Below are 21,990 nucleotides of genomic sequence, written 5' to 3'. Positions count from 1 at the left end.
ACAAAGCAGGTTTTGGTGTCCTGGTCATTTGAGGTATCAGTCCTGTTGCTCCCTCCTCAGGTTCCCCAGGCCTGGGACTGTCCCTCGGTCCCAGCCACAGGGGAGGCCCACAGGGGTCCATGCCCTTCTCCTGTCAAGGCTGCTTGACTGGGCTCCCTGGCCAGGGGCCTCCTGCTGCCTGCCGCGTGGCTGGTCCCTTCCCCCCACCCACCCAGACCTCTCCCTGCCTGCAGGCGCCATAGTCCTGGTTCTCTGCACCCACGTCCAGCTCAGCAGAGCCAGGGGACACTGCTGGAAGACGAATGCCTAGACTGGAGCTCTGCCCTCCATAGCGCCCAGACCAGAGGGGCATTTGCTCCGCCCAACCTACCTCCTCCCTCTTTTCAGGCACTGCCTACCCTGTTGTATCCCAGAGTGACCATGTTCCTCCCCTCACGAGCTTTAAAATCCCTCAGTGGCAGTTCCACAGAGGACTCCCCTTGTATGCATGTATGGAAAAACACCAGCGGGGCACGGGGGTGCCTGCCTGTAAACCCAGTGGCTTGGGAGTCCGAGACTGGAGGATTGCAAGTTTGAGGCCAGCCTCAGCCACTTAGCAAGGCCCTAAGCAACTCAGCGAGATCCTGTCTCTAAGTTTGAAAAATCTATTTTAAAAAAAAAAAATGGCTGGGGATGTGGCTCAGTGGTAAAAGTGCCCCTGGATTCAATCCCTGGCGCCACACCCCCTCCTGCAAAATAATAAAAAATAAAATAACCAGATCATGCCGGGGCACGGAAGATGGAGGCTGAGCACAGGCCTCCCTAGGCCTCAGGCACGCCGAGGCAGAGGGGGTTAAACCCCGCGTCCCTAGTCCATTCACAGGGTTTGCACCTATTGCCCAGGTCATTTTAATAGCACCCCCTTTTCACAATCAAAAGCGTCACAGTATGGACGAAACATCGTGTGGCCACCCTCGCTACTGGCCATGCTGAGCAGTGGGAGCAAGGGACAGGGAGGGTAGGTAGGGGTCCCACTCACCTTCCCAACAGGCCCCGCCCACCCTCCCTCGCTGTCATCCGTGGTGAGTGGCGCAACCTCCGGCCCAGCCTCAATTGCTCAAGACACCGGAGGTTCACAGGGACCACTCTGCCCCAGTAGGCACTTCCCATCTGGGGGCCACTGAGGACTGAATGCTGGCAGTGGGCGCCCCACATGCACTTAACCTGTTGACAGATCCTCAGTGACACCGCTCCCAGGAGGCATCGGGGGAGTTCCGATGACAGGGAGGAGGCAGCTCGGCCCCAGAGCCCCACGGGTGCAGAGTAAGGTCCACAGAGGCGCAGCCTCAGGTGACACAGGGACCCAGGCCAACCACGGCGGGCAGGAGTCTCTCCACATCTTGTCCTGCATCTCATGCCTGGGACAGTGCCACTGAGGGCCCAGGCCAGTGCCCATCTTGTCCCCTCCATGCCACCAGGTCCAAGACTCTTGTCCCCAGGCAAGAGGCTGCTGCAGCACTGGAAATTCTGGGGCTTCTTAGGATGGAGCTCATTTGGCACCTGGTGAATGCAGGTCTCTGGGAGAATCCGCACCCCAACCTCCTTGGGACAGGAGTGGGTAGTCCAGCACCTTCTCCCCTGCCCAACGCAGCGTCCCGACTGGCCGAGGGTCCGGGCATTGCGGGTGAAGCGGAGTGTGGGCTCAGAGCAGGAGGAAGGGGGCTGAGGACACTCCCAGGGCCAGCCCCAGCTCAGATGCACCTGCCCCAGCCCCAGCCTCTGCTGCCCACGGGTCTAGATGGCCTCGAAGTTTGGAGAGTCAGGAACCGGATCTGCGAAGGACAACAGAGGCAAAATGAAACAGGGTGGGGGGACACTGCTTGGTCCCTCAGCCCCGGCCCAACCATGAGCCGTGAGGACTCCCCAGGGAGGGCGCCCTTGGGTCCTGACCTTGACAGGTCAAGGTGCCGTGAAGGTCAGAGAGCACTTACCCAGGGATGGAAAGAAGACGTCCCCAGGGCCAGGAGGAGACAGGGGGGTGCTGGGCTCGGAGAGCAGGTGCCGTCCAGACTCGGAAGGCTGACGCTGGGCCACGTAGGACAAGGGGGGCCGGGCCTTGGCCTCAGGCATCCCCTGGACGGGTGGAGAGGCCTCAAAGCCAGGGTTTTCGATTCCTTGGGTGTTGCTGCCAGCGAAGCAGAGTGGAAGGTCACCTGCTGCCCAGAGCGTGGCCTCTGCCCTCCCTGCTGTCCCCTCTTCTCACCTCCTGTCCCCTCTCCCAGGCCTTAGCAGCCTCTCCCAGCAAGCAGAGGAGCCAGGCTTCTCCCCCTGCCTGAGCTGCGGGCCTCAGGGCCACTACCAGCACTGACCACAGTCCCTCCTGTGGTCAGACCTGCAGGAGACAGTCAGGCAGCTTCAAACCCCTGCCTCAGGATGGAGGGGACACGTTTCTCTTTGGTCTGAATGGCTAATGGCCTTAGGATCGAAGGTACCCAAAGCTTATTTGAGCTGAGAGGAAGGTTCTCTTGTCTTCTGAGATGAGAAGCGCCCTCAACCTCTGAGCTCCTGGCAGGATCACCAACAGGACCCGTATTGCCCCGTCTGGGAAACCGTCCCTTTCCAACACTCAGGAGCTCTGGGTGTGGGGCTGGGGGCCAGGCTCCTGAGCGTGGCTCCTCCTGGAGCCAGGCTTCCAGGCCCAGCCTCCAGCCCAGAGCGCAGCACCCCCACCCACCCCCGAGCTGCTGTCCCCCTTCAGTGTCTGCTCTCCTGCCTGATGGCCACAGCTTGCTGCAGGAGGCCCAGGTGGTAGGAGCCACTGCCCAGGTGTGGGGCTAGACCTGGTGTGTGCCCCAGGGTCAGCTGCTCCCTCCCCTCCCAGGCCGGCCACCAGGGCCCAGAGGTGGGTGTGTAGAACCAGAGCTCAGCCTGCGGGGTGAGGGTGGGTGAGGGGTGAGTGACAGGGTGGGTGACGGGAGGACACCCAGCCAGCACAGACGTATCAGCTTCTCCGACCGCTGCGCCAGCACAGAGCCCGCCCTCCCACAGCTGGCCTGGGGGGTCTTCCTGGAAAGCATCCAGGGGCCTTACCTGTCCATCCGCACCAACTCCTGGGCACCTAGGGACAGACAGAGAATCGGGTCACGGGAAGGAGGGCAGCCCTGGCGGCAGATGCCCCTCGGGAACTCCAGGAGTGTCCCGGGCAGGGCCCTGCTTGGCCCAGGTTCCACTTCTGTGTGGCAGGACGCCCATGTGCCTGTCCAGCAGGTGGACCCCCGTGAGTGGCCCATTTTCACTATAAATGAAACAGTCTGCAATTTCCAGATGTGGGGGATGACATTTGCCACCAGGAAAGCAAAGGGACCAGCACCGTCTCCTGTGGCTTGGCTTACAGTGTGGGACCCTCAGGGTCTGCATCCACCAAAGGCCTGGCTCCTGGGTTTGCTAACTGTGGTTTCCTGTTAGGACATTTGTCCCCTCCTGGTCTTTAGCCATGACCTCTGGGTGGAGTACTCAAGGTCAGTTCCTAATTAGAGGGTTCCTGGTTCTCTCTGCCTCGTCCCCCGGTTACCTAAGAGAGGTGACATCTATTAGAGGAAGCTTTGGGGTCTGAGCACCCCGCGTCCCAGCCACACTGAGCTGCTGTGGCCTTGCCTCACTTTTGGGGTTCCCCAACCCCCAAGGTGGCCACCAACTAGATGCAGGAGGCTTAACTTCCCTCTTTCTTAGGCTCCCCAGCGCGGACTCCTCCTCGTCCTTGTCATTCTAAGGAAACAGAGGGTGGGGGAGGGGCGCCCCTGCAGCACAAACTCAGGGAAGTTACACAAAGTTCCTGAAATCTGTCAGCACCATGCCCTGTTTACGGGGTGACTCCAAGAGAGGAGCCCCGCCAGACAGCATCCTCCGCCCAGAATGCGTTTGTATCCCAGTTCCCGTGTGTGCTGATCACACTGCACTGACCACACCGAGGCAGGCCACGCTGGGGTCTGAGGGAAGGGACAGGGGCTGTCTGGGAGCCGGGCCAAGCTGGGCGGGCTCCCCCTCACCCCGCCCCGCCCAGGGGAGGGCAGTTCAAGCGGCTCTGCAGCCATGCTCGAGCCCCAAGGTCTGTGCCACCCAAGGCCAGCCCCGGCTCCCTGTCAGGAAGCTGTGCGGGCTTTAGGGGAACAGGGCAGTCCTGAGAGTAAAGGCGAGGAGGTCACAGCCCCCAGGTGATCCACAGCCGGGCTCCAGGCAGGAGCCCCAGGAAGGAGGACAGGGAGCTAATGCAGCCAAAGGTGTGACCTGGGGACAGCAGTGCTCCCTCAGGTACCTTCTGCAGCCAGGCAGAGGGGAGGTGGCTGAGAGGGTTGCAAGGGCAGAGTTCCCTGCCCTCCTGTTTGGGAGGACTGAGGCTGGCCAAGGCTCCCGCAGGGTCAGGGAGGGCAGAGGCACTGTTACCCAGAATGGGAATCCGAAAGGTGTTCAAGGGCGTGAACTTGAAGCCTGGCTTCCCCGCTTATTTGCTGTGTGGTTCTTTAGGCAAAACACAACCTCTCTGAGCCTCAATTTGCTCACCTAAAAATGGATGACCAAAAACAATGGTGGCACCGAGTTCTAGGAGTTGTTCCGTGGACTAAGCGAGACAATGTACGTAACAGGGCTGACAAGGAGCCAGGCACAGCAGCCCCAACAGCCGGGTTGTTGGCTCTGATGAGCATTTGGATCATGTGGTTAAATTACATCCCCTGGAAAGAGCAAGGGTGCCCAGCTCCGAGGCTCAGTCCCAGCTCTGCCCCACATTGTGACGTAGCATTTGGTTAGTTCTTCTCGTCCTCCTCCTCCTCCTCCTCCTCCTCCTCGTCCTCCTCCTCCTCTTCCTTCTTCTAGGGATTGAACTCAGGGGCACTCAACCACTGAGCCACACCCCCAGCCCTATTTTGTACTTTATTTAGAGACAGGGTCTCACTGAGTTGCTTAGCGCCTTACCATGGCTGAGGCTGGCTTTGAACTTGGGATCCTCCTGCCTCAGCCTCCTGAGCTGCTGGGATGACAGGTGTGCGCCACAGCACTCGGCTTTGGTTAGTTCTTTAATTCATTGATCTCAGACTTCACAAAAGGAAGGGCTTCACTGAATTCATCTCTAAGTCCCCTTCCACTTCTAATAAAACTTGTTTTTCTTCCCGAAATTGCTCCTACTTTTAAAATAAACCCACCCTGACATTAAAATAGGTGCCCAGAGGATCTCTGGGTGGCGCCCTTGTTAGAATCAACACGCGCTCTTCCCGTTACCCCGAGACTGGTCGTTCCTTCACTCAGAACACAGTTTTGGTGAGCACCAAGCCGGCACTGCCTGGGGGCCAAGACCTGGCAGGCACCTTGGAGACCCCAGGACCTGGGCCCAGTGGCCACTCCCCGCCCAGCCCCGCCCCGCGGGCAGTACTCACGGCGGTGGGAGGCTGCCTGCCTCTGCTTGTAGACCATGAGCAGGATGAGCGGGAGGCACAGGATGCCCACGACGCAGGCGCCCGTGGCCAGGGCTGCCGCCGTGATGTCTGCGGGGGCAGAGAGACAGCCAGGGTGAGGCCCATCCCACTCCCCTCCAAAGGGACACTGAGGCCCAGGGGTTCTGCTGGGAACAGGGGAGCCTCAGAACCACAACTAGGCCCAGAGAGGAAAGGCTGGGCGGCCGGGGGACCCAGCAACTCTGTGACCTGCAGAGGCACAGATGGCTGGGAACCGCCTTCCAAAGACACCTCCCTCCTTCCCAAGGCGGGCCCAGGCTCAGAGACAGACAGGCCAGAGGCAGCTCCAGGAGACAGAACAGACTCCTCCTCCTGCCCACCAGGGAGAGCTGGACCTCCCTGGGCCACAGGTCGTGCCCAAAAGGGAAGCAGAGCCAGGTGCGGTGGCCCAGGCCTGTAATCCCGGGGGCTCGGGAGGCTGAGGCAAGAGGATCGCGAGTTCAAAGCCAGCCTCCGCCACTTAGTGAGGCCCTAAGCAACTTAGTGAGGTCCCGTCTCTAAGAGAAATATAATAAAGGGCTGGGGATGTGGCTCGGTGGTTAAGCAACCAGGTTCAATTCTGAATACCAAAAAGTAAAAAGGGAAGCAGGCCTTTCACAGACCCCGTGCCACAGAGTTCAAGGTCAAAAGAAGCCCAAGTAACAAAAAAAGTTTCAGAAGTAGAGGTGGTGGTCTCACAGGATTGAGAATGTAATTCAGTTGCATGGCATTGAATTGTCCCCTTAAAAATGGAAAAAAAAATGGCACACTTTTTGTCCTAGATGTCTAACCATGATAACAATAAAAAGCCCTGAGCCCCCCCTTGAGGGACCCCATGGCTCTGGGTCAGGGAATTCTGGAAGCCCCACCTTGTAACCTCAGGCACCCAAGTCATGGCAGGGGGCCAACTTGGAAGAAGAACTAGAGAATTGTTAATCCTTCTCTGACATTTTTAAACATTGAGCTTTTTAAATTAAAAAAAAAAAAACATGCAAATTTAAAAAATACTCAGAAGTGTCTTCGTCCCTGTGGAGCTCCAGGGTCCCTCGTCTGCCCCTCTAGATGGTCCCTGCACAGCCAGCAGACAGGGGATCCTAGGACTCTTGCTCTCCTGCTCATCAGAGCTGGAGCGTCTGAGTACAGGGATCCCCCACCTGCCCAGGCTCTATCACACCCAGCTCCCCCAGAACTTATAGAAACATGTCCTGCTGGCGGGCATGGCGGCCGCCTGTTCCTTCTGCAGAAGGACTCGGTGAGCTTGCTTCCCTGGTCCCCTGGGAAAGGGCATCAGACACATCAGTTCCTAGCCACGTCCCCAGCCAGACTGTGGTGTGTGAGTTTTCTTTTAGGCGATGGCTAAATCACCCTCCAGAAGGTTCTGCCGCTTCCTGGTCCCAGCAGCGAGGGGAGGTGCGATTTATTTCTGTCCAGATGCTGACTTCAGGGGTTCTGCTGGGAACAGGGGAGCCTCAGAACCGCAACTAGCAGAAGGGCACTTCCTTCTTATTTGACCAAAACAGCTGAGCGACCGTGATCTAAATGTTGCTCTGGGGGTTCAGTTGGGAATACAGGGCATTTTTTTTTTTTAATCTCTTCGTGTGGCCAAACAACCCAGCGGTGTAAACAAGCTTGCAGGGGGTTGTTTGCAGGGCGGAAGAGAACAAAACTGTTTTCAAGCGCTTTAGAAGTGCTCTTCTGTACAGGAACAGGGGCTGGGCTCCTTACAGAGCAAGTTCCGCTCCACACTCGAGCGGGCTCCCTGCAGATTTTAGCAAGGCTGCATTCTAACATGGAATATTGAAAGTAAAAGCATTCTTTAGAGAGTGATCTCAGGCCATTCCGTGTTTCTAAACCCCATCCAAGGACCTTCCTGTGGGCAATATCTGAGAAGCTGGTTGCAAAGCACTCTCTTCCTGTCATCAAAGCAGGGCTCCTCCGATGTTAGTAAGCAACACTTAGTGTGCTCCAATAGGTGCTCAGGGACTCTGTCCGCCTGGGAGGCTTGGCAGGACCCCTCTGCCTGACTCTCTAAGTGGAGGTCCCCCTCTGGGGCCTCTCTAGGAGATGAGCATTGAAAACCTGAGATTTCCTTACAACCTGTGCTAAGAGTTGAGGCTGGAAAAGAGGAGACAGGTCTGTGACTTTGGGGATGGGTCTGTGGGCATCTCTGCAGAGCCCAGCCTGGCCACAGTCCCCCATCCCTCTCCCCATGCACCACCAGTGCTGGTACCAGCATTCACTGGGGGAGCTTGGTCACCATCCAGGGTCAGGTTCACCCTGGGGAGGTGATAAGGATCTGGCAGAGGTGGTCTCCACCCCCTTGCTAGGGCGTATGCCAGGCCCTCAGCAGGGTGGGGCAGGAGGGCCCGTTGGGCCGGGGTCTGCCGGATTCCTGGTGGTGTGTGTGGAGGAAGGAGTGGGCTGCTGCGGGTTGGACTGCCTGGTCCCCAGGGAGGAGGCTGGAGGAGGGCAGCCGCAGCCCACCTGCCGTGTTGGAGAGGCGGAGAGGCGCAGAGATGCACCCGGAGCCCCCTTCCCTGGGCACCACCTTCCTGGGTCCCTGCTCCCCGTCTCCTGTGACTTCCTCCCCACTCAGGTGACTTGGACTTTCACTTATCTCAGGGTCTAGCTACTCCCACGTCCCAGGAATAACACTTAGAGCCCTGGGCCAAAGCTAGAGAAAGGGAACTCAAAGAACTTCTTCGCTAGAAGACTGGCTGGCCGACCAGGGGCGGCGGCTGCAACCTGGCCAAAGGGAAGTGACCGTGGAGAGCAGCACCCAGTGTCCAGCCCTGGGCAGTGACGGGTTACCAGGCAAATGGCTCTAGGCCCCTCAGGAAGCAGGACTGTGCTCTCTGCCTGCTGCCACCTACTTGCCACCCTGCCTTGGCACAGGGGGTTGGATGAGTTGACTTGGAAATCAGGCATCTAGAAGTAACAGCAGCTACACCTACACTACCTCACGGGTAATACCTCCCTGAGTCTCACAGAAACCCTGGAAGGTAAGCACTATTCAAATCATCTCCATTTGGCAGATAAAAAATAAATAAATAAATAAGGCCCAGAGAGGTCGAGCAACTGGGCTGATTTCAGGATCCACGCTCTTAACCACCTCACCCCCGGCCTTTCCCTAGAATGGACTCAGGGAACTGCCCTGGCAACTAACTAGCTTTGTTAGTTGTCAACCTTTTAAAATTGAGAGAGTCCATACAAAACCTGGTGTCCACCTTTGCCGAACACTCGGCTGCTCTGGCACACGCAGTGGGAACCACCCCATGGCTGGTGGCGGGTGCTCTCCCCAGTCCCCACCCCTCCCTGCTGTCTTCCTCACCAGCTCCTTGGCCCTGGGGGCACAAGAGCTTTCCATCCCTGATGCAGCCCCTGAGATGACCCTGACTACTGGCTGCCCGATGGCCCAGAGAGGGACAGAGCTGTTCAGCGCCACACCCGACCCCAAGGCGCGGCCAGAGGCTTCTGGTCTGGAGCCTGCTCAGAGCCGGTGCCCACCGTCTAGACGGCTGCAACCAAGAGATTTTAGGACGGGGAGCCCCAGGAGTCCTCAGAGCCGTCCCCTGCCCCCACAGCTGTGACAGACGCCAGCGTGTCCCTTGGACCCTCAAGGAGCCAATTCCCTGGACAGCAGCTCTGGGAAGCAGGGCCTCAGGGAGGCTTCACTGTCTGAAGAGTCAGGGACGGAAACGCCAACACCCGGGGACAGAGGTGCCCAGCGGTGAATGCCTGACCGGCTCCTGGCCGTCAAGTCCAAGTTCTGCCGGGCTTCCCGGGCCTTCCCAGACGCCTTCCTGTGCCTGCACTCCTCCAGGTCAGGGGAGAGGACTCCAGCCTCCACCCCCTCGCTAGCCTCACCCCCTCCCTGGGCATTCCCTCTGGGCTCCGGGTCAGGGAGCAGGAGCAGGGCCCCTCCCCTGCCTGAGCCTCCCTTTCCCCAGCTGTGGGGGGGGGGCAGCGGTGGGCCGCCCGGCTCCACCAGAGTTTGTGCAGGAAGAAGTGGGACTGGGGTGTTTACTCAGAGTGAAGGAGCTGTGGGGAAGTGAGTGTCACTCATGCCCCACCGGGCTGGCCACCCTGTCCCATCACAGACACAGCTGCGGGCACAGAGTCCTGAGCTGCTGCATGGGAAAGTGGCCACTCAGAGGGGAAGTGAGGACAGCCACGGTGGTGTGGTGCTGAGGTGACACTCGAGCAGTGTGCCAGGAGAGGGGCTGGACCCTCCTGAGGTCCCTGGAGGTCTAACAGACTCAAGTGCATGTTCTAATTTTGCTTCTGGTTGGTGTGAGTTTGTTGGCTTAAAAAAAAAAGGGGGGGGGATAGTTTTAAGCCGGGCACGGTGGTGCACACCTGTGATCCCAGCAACTGGGGAGGCTGAGGCAGGAGGACCGTGAGTTTAAGGCCAGCCTCAGAAACTTAGCAAGACCCTAAGCAACTTAGTGAGGCCCCTCTTGAAATTAAAAAAACAAATAAAAAGGGCTGGGGATGTGGCTCCGTGGTTAACTCCTGAGTTCCATCCCTCGTACTGAAAAAAACAGAAAAAAATGAGTAACTTGAGTCAAAAGCCACCACCGCCTTTGAGTTGGGGCTTGCCTGGGGGCTGTAGCTTAGCTGTGCCCCTTCTGGCTCAGGCCCTCCTGCTTGTCCTCCTGGAGTCCAAGGCCCCTGCATTTCCGGGGCCTAGACAGGGGCTGGTCCCCACAGGATTCCTGATGAGTGCTGTGTGGCCAGAGGGTCTGGAAGCCAAGGCCCCCTCCTCTCAGAAGGGCAGAACATCCCTTAGACTTGTCCCCTTACCTGCTGTCTCCAAGCTGCTGGGCTTTCTCACCTGACCTCTGGGTGCTCAGCCACTGGTAACAGCAGTGTCCCCTACCCTGAGGCAACTGTCTAGGTAAACACTGCAGCTGATAGCCGCTCACTGCCCTGCACGTCCAGTCTCCTCCCCCAAGGTGGGAAGAAGGGGACGTGCGCAGAGCTAAGCAAACCTGTAGCCAAATCTCTGCTGTGCTGCCTGAGCTGTGTGTTTGCGGGGGGGGGGGGGGGTGAGGCACCTCTCTGGGCCTCTGTTTCCCTGTATGTGGAGTGAAAATGGTGAGGCCTGATTCACGGAGGAAGCGTTTCCTGCAGGGAGCAGGGAGCAGGGAGCAGCTGGAAGGGGGACGGGGACCAGCTCCTATAGCCAAGGAGGAAGCAAAAGCTCTGGGAGCCGCAGGGAGGAAGACAGGATCCAAGTGCATGTGGAAGTGAGGCCAGAGTTGAGAGCCCCGCCTGGGCTGAGGACGCAGGAGGACAGAGGACAGAGAACGCAGGAGGGACACCAGGGTGGTCCTTACTTTCGCTCTCCTGTGGGGAGGATGGATGCAGGACGCATTTGGATGGCGTGTCATTGCCTGTGGGAGGAAAGAGAAGGGCCATCAGCTGAGTGTCACACCCAAAAGGCCGAGCAGGCTTGTCTAAGCCAGTGTCCCCTCAGCATACGTCACGGGTACATGTGCTGCAAGCTAGCGCCCTCTCGGCAGTGCTGGCCCCGTCGGAGCACACACCCTGGCACACCCTGGCATGTTCTCACCCTGCTCATTCTCATGCCACCCCCGGGGACAAGTGGGGACCTGCTGGCACCCACACTTATCCACCTCCCAGCCCTTTCCTTCTCGGCTGGACAGACACGTGCATGCACACACACAGCCACTCCTTCCCACGCTCAGTGCAGCATGAGCATCACTGGTATAGTCTCCCGTACGGTCCAGGGCGGTACGCAGCAGCCCACGCCCCCAGGCTACGCGCACAGCTGCCCTCACCTCTCTGCACCTGCAGCTCCATGGCCCCGTGGACCCTGTGCTCCGAGTGGTGGTGCCTGATCTCCACCACCAGGCAACAGTAGAGGCCACTGTCCTCCAGGGTCAGGTTGCGCACGGTGATGGAGAAGTTGCCGTGGTGGTCGGAGGCCGACTCCACCCCATGGCTCTGGGCCAGGTCCTGGCTGGTGTTGGCGGTGTGGTGGTCCCCGTGGTGCAGGTGAAGGTTCTGGAACGTGAGGTTGCGGATGGGTCGGCGCTCAGAGCAGACTTGCATTTCGCCCCTCGAGCTGCGGTACCAGGTCTTGTAGAAGGTCACGTCGTGCCCTTTGGACACAGGGCCCACGAGTCTGCAGGTGAGGGTGACGTTCTGCCCTTCTGGACACACGTACAGGGAATATGGCGTGGCCACCTTGAAGGCTGCCACCAGACCTGGTCAGAGAAAGGACACCCGTCACCTGCCTCAGAGAGTGCCAGTCCCCCAGCCTCCCCTTGGTCCTTAGTACCAAGCGCGTCCCCGCCTGGGGGAAGGAGCCACCTGAGCCCAGGCCGCTGGTGTAGCCCTGGGAGTGGGACCAAGAAAGGAGAGACTCTGAGGCAGGCAGAGACCGGGCAGCCGGATGTGACCCTCTCCTGGTGGCTTTGCCCAGGGCGGCCCCTGCACTGCTCATGCTCAGCACTGCTTCATGCCACCCTGCTGGGGGCCATCTGCCCCTCTGCCCCTTCCCACCTCCTCCCCAGTGGGCACTTATTATATGCAAGGCCAATGTCAGGCGCTGCGCCTCACCTGGACGCCAAGCATGAGGCCTTTGGGAGCCAGTGGCCTCCCCAGCAGACAAGCCTGCGTCCCTGGCACAGGAACCCCGCAGACAAGGGTGAGCCAGTGCCAGGCTTCGGGGCTCTTGCAGGAGAGAGAAAACAGCCTTATGGGGGTGGTCAGGGCACTTCTGGGAGGAGGGAGGGTCTCTGGACTTGATGATGGACAGGCAGGATTTAGCAAGTAGAGAGACCCTGACGGGGAAGCCGGAAAACCCAAGGCGACGGAGGGACGGGGTGGGAAGCTCCTCCCGGCCTCCGCCTCCCTCTGGCCCCAAGAACCCTGTTCTAATCCTTCTTTTCTTTTTTTTCCAATACGCATTCCTAGTCCTTTTTACCCTACCCCCCTTTCCCCCAAGCACTGACTTTTGAAAACCAAACTGGGGAAGGCTCTTGTCCTCTGTGTGGCTGAATGAGTCTCGGTTTCCTCATCTGTACCGTGAGAAAGCGCTCGCTCAGCCCAGGGCTGCAGGGGGGCTACTCGGGAAGGTGAGGGCCCCTGCGGAGATCTGTGCCCTCTGCAGACACAGGGAGGGTCGCTGTGTCAGGTCAGCAAGGGGGCTGAGTTGTCTAACTGACCTCTCGGGGCTGCCGTAGGCCAGCAGCCAGGAAGGCAGGGTTTGGAAATAGGTTCAAACAAATGTGTCCTTTCACTGCCCCGGCCAGGGGCACTGCCTAGACGCAAGGAAATGCCACTCTCCTCCAGGTGCCCCTTCCCTGCCCCTAGAGTCCAGCACCGTCCGCCGAAGGCTGGGTCCCCACCCCAGAAAAGCTGAAGCCTTGCCCAGGCAAGAGGGAGGCAGCCTGCTGGGGCTTTGGGAGGGGGCCAGCCTGCTCGGAGTCCAGTAGCCATGGCCCCGAGACTGACTCTTTACTGCAAATGGAAACGTCTCCCTGGTGGACTGGAGTCAAGACTCTGAAAGTGGCCCCACAGGTAGTTGGTGCTTGATACAGGGGGGCTAGATAGTTCTCTGATTCAACTCAAGAAACGTTTCCAAGGAGTTGGGGTGGGGTGGGGAATGGAATAGAGAATCCAGCCTTGAACTCTTTCCCGCTACAGTGTGAGTGACTGACAAAGGCTTGAGACCCCGTCCTGGAGTGCTTGTGTATCTAAAGGGTGATATCATCCATGGCCCCCCACGGTGGCACACACCTATAATCCCAGTGGCTCAGGAAGCTGAGGCCAGAAGATCTCGAGTTCAAAGCCAGCCCCAGTATCTTAGCAAGGCCCTGAGCAACTCAGTGAGACCCTGTCTCTAAATAAAATACAAAAAAGGGCTGGGGGTGTGGCTCAGTGGTTAAGCACCTCTGGGTTCAAATCCCTGGTACCAAAAATGAATGAATGGATGGATGGATGGGTGCATGGATGGATAGATAGATAGATAGAAAGAGTATCAGGAAATAGCAAGGCCTTGGTCCCAAAGCACACATCTGCAGAAGTAGGGTGTTAGGCTTAGAAGGTAAAAACAGATACACCAGGGCCTTCCCCGTGCTTGGCCTCTATGTGAGAGCCAGACTTCTGGAAGTCACTGCAGGGTGAACAAAGACATCAGAAATTCTGGCAGGATTCTTCTCTCATTTACAGACAGTAGCACAGAGATCCAGGGAGGAAACTGGTTTGACTGAAGTTTCAGAAGGTATGAACTCAGAGCCTGGAACACTGAGGGCTTCAGGTCAAGCGGGATCTAGTTACAACTGTAAGAAGAATAGCCTGTTGTGCTGGAGGCCCAGGGCTCTGGGGCAGAGCTAACAATCCTGTGGGGTAGGTGTCGGGTTTGCTCCCTTTTCACCGATGAGGAAACTGGCGTAACTCACTGAGGATCACGCAGGAAGTGCTAAAACCAGACTCAGACTCAGACACTTAGACACCATATCGCCGGAAAAATCGCCCAAACTGGAAGCCCACAGGCCTCATCCAGTCTTCAAACATTTCATTAGACCCTCCAAATATCTTAGATTGTTTGTTTTGAGATTGCTAACATTTAAAATTCAGGGATTTGATATGGACATTCTGATTCCTAACGCATTCCTGTGAAAACCAGGCCACCGAGTCAGCTCCCCAGGAGGCAACGGTCCCCAGGGAGCCCCCGTGCTCCGGCTTGCCACAGTCCTCACCGTCCCGAATGCCTCCACCTGCTTCACTCTCCCATCATCCTTGCTTGGCTCTGGACAGTTGATTTGTGACACAGGATTACAGCTCCCTCCAGGAGCTAGCCAGGGTGGAGCTCCACTGCCCCTGCCCATCCATGTGACCCTCAGGCTCAGACAGGAGCGGAGAGCAGAGCAGGGAAGCCCAAAGCTGAGCCGGGCCAGAGGATGGATGGGTGAGCCCAGATGTTGGCTCAGTGGGGAGGCCGGTGGCCAAGTGAACAGGCAGGGGGACCAGGCACCAGTCGCAGGGCCCAAGCAGTGGTGTTCCTGACCCCAGGCTGCACCAGGACAGTGAGGAAGGACTTGGCCTCCCGGGAGGCACTTTCCTTGGAAATCCACAGGGAGACAAGAGGGACTTTAGGAGAAGGGGCATTGCTCAATCCCACACCCCCCATTCCCCCCATCCCCCCCCATAGGTCCCAAAAGGACCTCTTCCCCTTTTAGAAAAAAAGGAGAAGCTGCCCTGGGATTGGGGCAGGGCAGGCGGTGGGGTGGAGGGGTGGGCGGGGCCAGTTTCAAGCCAAAGTCCAGATGGGGGTGGCCCAGGAGGGCTTTGTCCTGGGGCGTCTGGAGGAGGCCAGAGGAGGCCAGAAACATCCCTTTGTCACGTCTGAGGCTCCAGCTGGGACCGGCCCAGAGGGGCCTGTCCTTGGGAGGACACTCCAGGGCACAGCACTGGGGACAACAGCACATAGCAGGGGTCCAGCGCCCTGCGTCTGCGCACCCCTCCTGTTGCGGGCTGTGTCCCCACCACTGGAATCATAATTACTTGGCAGGAGGATGTTGCTCATTGTCAGAAGCAGATCCTTTTGGACACCTGGGTCATTGTCAGAGACCGGGGAAAGTGGGTGGGGAGGAAGGCCCCAGGCTCCAAGGGGGCCCAGAGCCTGTGGGACAGGAAGGTAACCCGTGCCTGGGCCTGAGCGAGTGCCAGGGGGAACCTTCAGTCAGTCCTCTCACCAGGCCCTGGCTCCCAGGAGCACCTGCAGGAAGACAGCCATGAGCCAGGAAAGTTCCGGAACTTAGCAAGGTCCCTGGGTCCCAGTGCCCACTTAGCTGTGCCCTTGCTGTGTGGCCTTGGGCACCTTCTCTGGGCTTCCCTCTCTTTATATCCTCTTTAGAGACTCTGCACATTCCAAGGTCACCTCCACCTCGAGACCCTGTGGGCAGGAGGGACAGATCCTAACCATTTAGGACATGTTAGGCTCTTGTGGAGCTCATTCAATTCTCACAATACCCCCTAATGTGGGTATTATCATCCCTACTTTAAAGATGCAGAAACAGACTCAGAGAAGTCAAGCCACTGGCCCAAGGCCACACAGCCCTCTGTGGCTGAACTGAGATCCACGCCTTAGACACCCCAGCTCTTCAAACAGGAAGAGCCCCCCACCCTTCAGTGGGTGGAGCTGACACTCATCTTTTAGCTATTTGGAAAGAGCTGACCCCTGGTTGAACCCTTTACTCACTGCCTCCGACCTGAACAGAAAACATCTTTCTTCATTCCACAAATATTTAGCAAGGTCCTAAAAGGAGCCCCAGGCAGAGAGACAGCTTCTCGGGGAATTCAGCCCTGTGTCGGCTGCTTTCTGGCTGGGCCCGGCCACAGGTGGAGCTCAGCCTCTGGTTAACACCTCTGTCCCTGAACAGGGGAAGGAGCGCTTTCCCTTGTCTCCTCAGGGTGCCAGTGTGGGTGACCTGGTGTCTTTCCACCCCGCAGGCCCCTGGAGAGCCCCGCGGGTGTGCACAGGGCGGGTGGCGGTGGGTGTGGGCAGCCTTGTTTTTTCCCTGACAGGCTGAGCTCTGCCCACGCCAAGGCAGCACCCTTTGGAGTGGTCCGGGCTTGCTCAGGCCGAGAGGCCCCACCCACAAGCTGAGCTCCACCCACTGCCGAGGCCCCACCCACACGGCTGAGCTCCGCCCACTGCCGGGCTGTAGAGTAAACAGCTATTCATAGCCTGCTGTTGCTGGCGCCGCATTAGATGAGAAAGTTCTGGTCCCTGGCTGCACAGAGGCCCGGCAGATGGGGGCCTGGCGTTAGCTCCTGGCCAGGCCCCACCCTCCAGAATGGCCACGGGGCCCGAGGCAGAGCTCTGAGGGAAACAGAGGCAGAGGCAATCAGGATGAGCCTGCAGGTCTAGAAAAGGAAGTGCCCCAGGGCGAAGGCCAGGCCCTGAAGCCAGCGAGTCTGCCCAGGGGGCTCTCTGGCCAGCGAGGACAAAGGGCATCTCAGATGTGTTTATTGATACCTGCCCCAGCAGGAAGTGTCCATTCACATCAGACCAAGGAGGCCGGGAAGGGGAAGCCAGGCTCTATGGGAGGAAGCCACACTTCCAGCCCCTTGGGAACCGTCCGAGCATCCGGGGCTGAGGCTCCTGGTCAGTGGGCCTCCCCAGGGAGAGCCTGGGCGTGGGGCCAGAGGCCTGGCTGGGATGGATGAGCCGTCCCAGACTCCAGGGGCTTCCCACAGGGGGTCTGCGTGAGCAGGACCTCAGCTCTGGCCTCCCCTTAGGAGCCACGCTGTGAAAAGTCCCCATTCAAGTCCCCTAGACCCCCACCGTCCACCAGGGCAGGAGGCTCAGTGGTGGTAGCAGTAGCAGCCCCTTTGTGCTGGGTGTGGCTCTAAGAACTTTGAGGTGGACTCGCTTATATAATGTCCCCACCTGAGGGGCAGGTGCTGGAAGCATCTCCATTGTGCAGCTGTGGAAGCTGAAGCACAGAGACCCTTTGGAGCTGGCCCAGAGTCTCAAGGCTGGCCAACTGTGGCAGGAATTTGAAACCAGGCCTCCAGAGACCTGCAGCCCTCTGATTACTCTCTAGAGACCAGGGGTAGCCAGGGACTGACTGAAGGCCCCGCCTTCTGCCCCCAGATGGACAGATGGTCTGGCCAATGAGGGCTCAGCTTGCCTGGCAGCATCTATAACTTAAGGTAGTTTTACTTTTGGTTTTACAATATTGAATAACATTGAATCATACAGAGAGAAAGTTATTCCCTTTTCAATCCTCTCCCAGCCCTTATTACATCAAAGAGAAAGTCCCAGTTTAATGCCACTGTGTCTTTTCAAAACATCTCTTGCTGTAAAAGCTGATCTCCTTTCTTCTGCCTCCTCTTCCCCCCTCCTCCTCCTCATTATCATCATCATCAATATCATCATCATCATCATTATTATTAAAGAGACAGCAGCAGGTTTCAAATTCAGAGTCTTCCCCTGACTAAAGTTTCCAGCTAGAATTTAATACCTTTATTTGGTTTTCCTATTATGTGTTTCTATGATTTTGTTCTATTTATGGCAGATGATATGGGCTTTCCGCTTATGACAATGATAAAAAGTTTCCTTTAAAATCTACCTGCTCAGACAAAACAATGAGTAGATTAAAAGGGGGTGGGGAGCAGACAAGACAGTAGGCAAGCACAACCGAAATCACAAAGGGGATGAGAAAATGGGCTCAGGAAACACCAGCATGGAATTACCCTTCACTGAGACCAAGCCACCCAACCTGCCCGCTGCACAGCCCAAGGGGAAGTGTGTGTTTGGGATCCCACGATGAGTGACTAACAGCAGGACTTAATCTCAGGTCCCCGTGGGAGAGCAGAGCCTGGGTAAAAAGGCTAAAGGAGCTGAGCTTGCTTGGTCGGTAGCAGAAAAACTTCATTTCCTGAATTGCTGATGGCCAACATGGTGGCCATCGTCTTTCTCTCTGGGGATGGTCAGACTGAGCACATGGACTAATAAGGAGATGAGACACAAGCAACATCCCACAGAGATACGCAAACTCTAGACCAGGCTCACCTCGAAGTTGCCCTGTCCCCATCTCTGGAGGCCTTTACAAGGAGAACCTAGAGGCACCTCCATGGACATTGCAGAATCCAGGGACCTCTGGATGTCTGTGGGTGGCTGTCAGCCTGGGCACCCTTCAGACTCCAGGACTCTGGAGAGTCCAGTCCTGGCACAACCAGCCAACGCCTTCCCATGCGCTGGGTGCTCTGCACGGCCCCACAGGTGGCAAGGAGCTGATAGACCACCAATGGCAGGTGGTCCCCAGAAACGGAGGAGTAATGTGTCACACGGGATTCACAAGGATTGGCCTCCGTGTGAGGTCATCTGCTCATCGGCTCTTTAAGCGCTGCATCTGAGGGAGGGGCTGTCACACCTCCATGTTAGAGTCGGGGTGACTTGGAAGGGGATGCTGGGGATCTTACCTGATGTGACAGAGTGGCAAATGGCTTGGGATTTGAGCCTCAATCGGACTCCCAAAGCTAAACTGCTAAGCGAGGGCTGTCTGGAAACTGTGGCATGCAGGACCCAGGACCCACCGGGTCCCTGGCCTCCCTGTTCCCACTAGGCATGCCATCAGGAAGGCCACTGCCATGCCAGAACTAAGGCGATCCATGCGGCATCGGAAAGCACAGAGACAAGGCTGACTCAGCCTCTTCTAGATCAACCATTGGCCTAAACCTGCCCTCGGGCTCAGCACATGGGACTTGGTCAGCACCAGCAGGCCACATGGACCCCGAAGGACCCCCTCACCCTTTCTCCTGCTCAGGCCTGAGATCTCACACACGGCAGGGAGGCAGGTGGCCTCTTTTTATGTCTCAGCAATGCACCGCCTCCTGGGCCTCCCTCTCCCAGGAAGGTCACAGAAAACCTCTGCCCTGCTTGGGACCAACAGGAGAAATTAGCCCAGCTCAACTAGAGGCTCCCTGGCTTTTTTTTGGCCCCTGGGTATATCCCCTGGCATGGGCTAGATGCCCTCTCGTGCCCACAGACTGGCATGCAGGCTGTTCTCTGTACTCTGGGGCCTCTGGGCAGTGGGCCATGGATTTCCTAAGAGTTGACCACTGCTGTGTCAGCCTTGCCACATGGGGTTACTCAATGAGCAGCCATGTTTACCATGAAGGGGAAGATGGTCACCCCTCCCTAGCCCTGATGCACCCCGCCAGCTTGATTGTGTTGGTCCCAGAGTTTGGAACTGAGCCAGCCTGTGCAAGTGGAACAAGGACAGCACCTTCCACAAGTCCTGGGAATGCCTATGAGGAAGAAGAGGTGCTGGCACCCTTGGGGTCCTGGCTCCCAAGGTGCTCCCTCCATCCCTTCCACCCTGCATCAGGCCCATGAAAGGAGCATCTTCCATGGTTCTTGGGCTCCTGAGCCCCTTACTTATCCAGAACTGGAGCACGGGCCTGCTCCAGCTACTCCATCTCCCCTGCCCAGGCAGAATGGCTTTACCCTTGAACGCTCCTGCCCAGGGCAACCCAGCACCTCGGCAGGATGGTGAGCATCTCAACGCCCAGACCCTCCTGGAGACCAGGGGGCACCTATCCCCTGTGTGACCTTCCCCCACTACACAGGCTACTAGGTAGGAGGAGAAATATCCATTAGCAACTGTGCCTGTGTCACAGGTGAGACTCAGGCCAGAGCCATGAAAGGAGACTCTCGTGACGCCATTCAGTGGAGCCCTAGCTGTGTTCCTGACTGGTCCCAGGGAGAGACAGCCCTTAGGTGCACCAAGTTGTTTGAGTCGCCAAGACCTCTGGGAGTGACAGCTCCAAGCTATGGAGGCAAAATAGGGTGAGGGGTTCTGAGGTCCCCTTGGGGCCTCCCATTACTGGATGTGCTGCTAGCTGAGTGGCTAAGCCTGGTTCTCTAGGACTCAGTTTCCCAAATTGGGGCTGGGAGCAACCCAGCCAAGTGAGGGGAGGGAAGGGGCAAGAAAACAGGAAGGGCTTCATGCGGCCACTGGGGGGAGGGCAGAGCAGTGGCCATGGTGGGTAGTCCATGGTGGGTAAGGTGCTGGTCTTCCTGCCTGCCACCACCATCCCCTGCTCCTTCTGGAAGCCATATCCTACCATGAGCAAAGGTCTCGGTGCCGGAATGTACCATTCCCTGCAGCTCCACTCCCCCACCCTTTGGGTGTCATCTTGAAGAATATCCAGGCTGGAGCTTAGGCCACTCTGGGGTTGGGCTCCCGCCTCCTTATCAGAGGCCTAAGCCAGGCTTCCAGTGCTAGATAACAAGCCACCTACAAACACCCCAACTTGTTTCTGGGGTGTCTTCCAGGTTCTCTGTCTCCTCCTCTCCCTCTTATCCCATCTTCCCCCTTCCTTCTCTTCTTCTGACCTGCCCATTGGGTCCCTCTGCCAAGCCCTCCACCTCCGTCCTGCCTCCCTCTGACTCCCTCCATGACTCACACTTTCCCCCTGCCCTCCCCATCACATTTGGATCCCCAGGCTGCCTGCCAGCTCCCTCCTCCTTTGAGTTTAGTCTCTTCAATTCTGTTCAGTCAAGAAGCAAGGACCAGGCTGTGGGTCTCAGGGCCCTGGCCCCACCCCCAGGAGTCCCTGTGTCCTGGCCAGGACAACATCCAGAGTCCCGACAGGGTGGAGTGTGGAAGTGTGGGACTTCTATATCTGAGTTTAGGATACTGAGGCCACAGAGATGCCATAAATCAACCGAGAGGACCCAGAAAGGGTTCTTGCTGAGTTCAGGGAGTGTCCCACATCCTCCCTAGTAGCCACAGTGATCGGTGAGTAGCAGCCTTGCCAGATGCCAGGAATCTGCTGACACTCTGGCCCTCAGACCCTCAGAATAGGGACCAGGTGGGTAGAGCTGTCCTGGAGTGGACAGTGCCCACCCTGACCAGTGTCCACCCAGGCTCAGCCAGGAGTGTCACCAGGACACTGGCTGAGAGTTCTGGAGCTCAGAGGCCAGAAGGGCAGGGAGATGCTAGAGCTGTCAAAAGCCAGTCGCCTTCACTAACACAAACTGGGGCTGCCTGTACCTTGTCCCATCCCTGTCTTGCAGAAGCTCCTTGTGCCCTGTGCCCTCTGGGTGGAGAAGGGTGGGACAGGCAATCCTCAGGGGACAGACAGTCTGGCCGGCTGCCTGGGCAGCTGTCAGTGTGCACATGTGCCCAACACCAGCTGGAGCACTTGGCACCCTGCCCAGCGGTCCCAGCCGCCTCAGTGCAGTGGGGTGGAGGTCACAGCAGGTTGAGAGGACTCTCGGGATTCTCCTCTTTTGCCCGTGTCCCTCCCGTGACCTGCGGTCCTCTCTCGGGGCTCTTCCCCAGCGCCTAGCTGCCTGCGAACCTTACCTCGGGACGCAGCCAGGAAGAGAGCGAGGAGCAGGGGCCCCCAGCGCCAGCCGCCGGCCTCAGGGACCGGGGGGACGCCCATGTCACCGTGGGGCAGAGCGGCGTGTGGCACAGCGGGGCGGAGCGGGCGGTGGGCGCTCGGGATCACCGCCGGAGCGCGCTGCTGTCGGGGCAGCCTCCCGAGTGAGTGCGGAGCCGGCGAGCAGCGGGCGGCGGAGCCAGGCGGCTCCGGGCCCCACAGCGCCCCCGGGGACCGCGGGCGGCACTGCATCCAGAGGGCCCCGCGGGAGGAGCCTGCGCTTCCCCGCGTCCCAGCCAACCCAGCACTTGTCGTCTGGTGTAACGTCCTTTGCATTGCCCCAGTGCTTTTAAGAGATTATTACTTTGCACAGCCAAGAAGGAGCCCTCGCTTCACGTGGCAGGATGGCGCGATTACATAGTTTGCATCTGCCCTCACCCTCCTGCCTCTGACAGTCTCGGGGCAGGACTTGTATGTACCCTGCATCCTCCAGACCCCCGGGGCTCAGCTCCAGGGGTGGGATGGTGGTGTGGATGACAGATGAAACCTGACATAGGTAACACGCTGAGCAAGTTGGAAGCGGGCTTGACTTAGCTTCAGTGGATGCCTGACATCCTCTGCCCCTGGACGTGGGTGCACGGGGCAG

The 21,990-nt window shown here is 58.3% G+C and overlaps 2 protein-coding genes across 9 annotated transcripts in view; one reads left to right on the top strand and one right to left on the bottom strand.

Annotated features, from left to right (window-relative positions):
• The window catches only part of Cdh23 (cadherin related 23), a 377,491-nt gene that overhangs the window by 320,108 nt on the left and 35,393 nt on the right, over positions 1-21,990 (top strand). The window lies entirely within an intron of this gene.
• On the bottom strand, positions 865-21,560 carry Vsir (V-set immunoregulatory receptor). 2 transcript variants are annotated; one of them, XM_078040907.1, is made up of 7 exons: positions 21,326-21,560; positions 11,270-11,698; positions 10,805-10,861; positions 5,406-5,513; positions 3,070-3,097; positions 1,971-2,164; positions 865-1,811 (listed from the first exon to the last, which is right to left on the bottom strand). In XM_078040907.1, the coding sequence occupies exons 1-7, from the start codon at positions 21,405-21,407 to the stop codon at positions 1,774-1,776; spliced, it is 936 nt and encodes a 311-aa protein (XP_077897033.1). In that variant the 5' UTR covers positions 21,408-21,560; the 3' UTR covers positions 865-1,773. The 2 variants fall into 2 exon arrangements, with proteins under 2 accessions (XP_077897033.1, XP_077897037.1); XM_078040911.1 differs by lacking the exon at positions 21,326-21,560 and adding an exon at positions 15,700-15,929.

This window comes from Ictidomys tridecemlineatus, chromosome 1 (assembly GCF_052094955.1).
Source record: "Ictidomys tridecemlineatus isolate mIctTri1 chromosome 1, mIctTri1.hap1, whole genome shotgun sequence".
In the NCBI taxonomy this organism is placed as follows: Eukaryota; Metazoa; Chordata; class Mammalia; order Rodentia; family Sciuridae; genus Ictidomys; species Ictidomys tridecemlineatus.
This window is presented reverse-complemented; position numbering and strand designations above follow the sequence as displayed.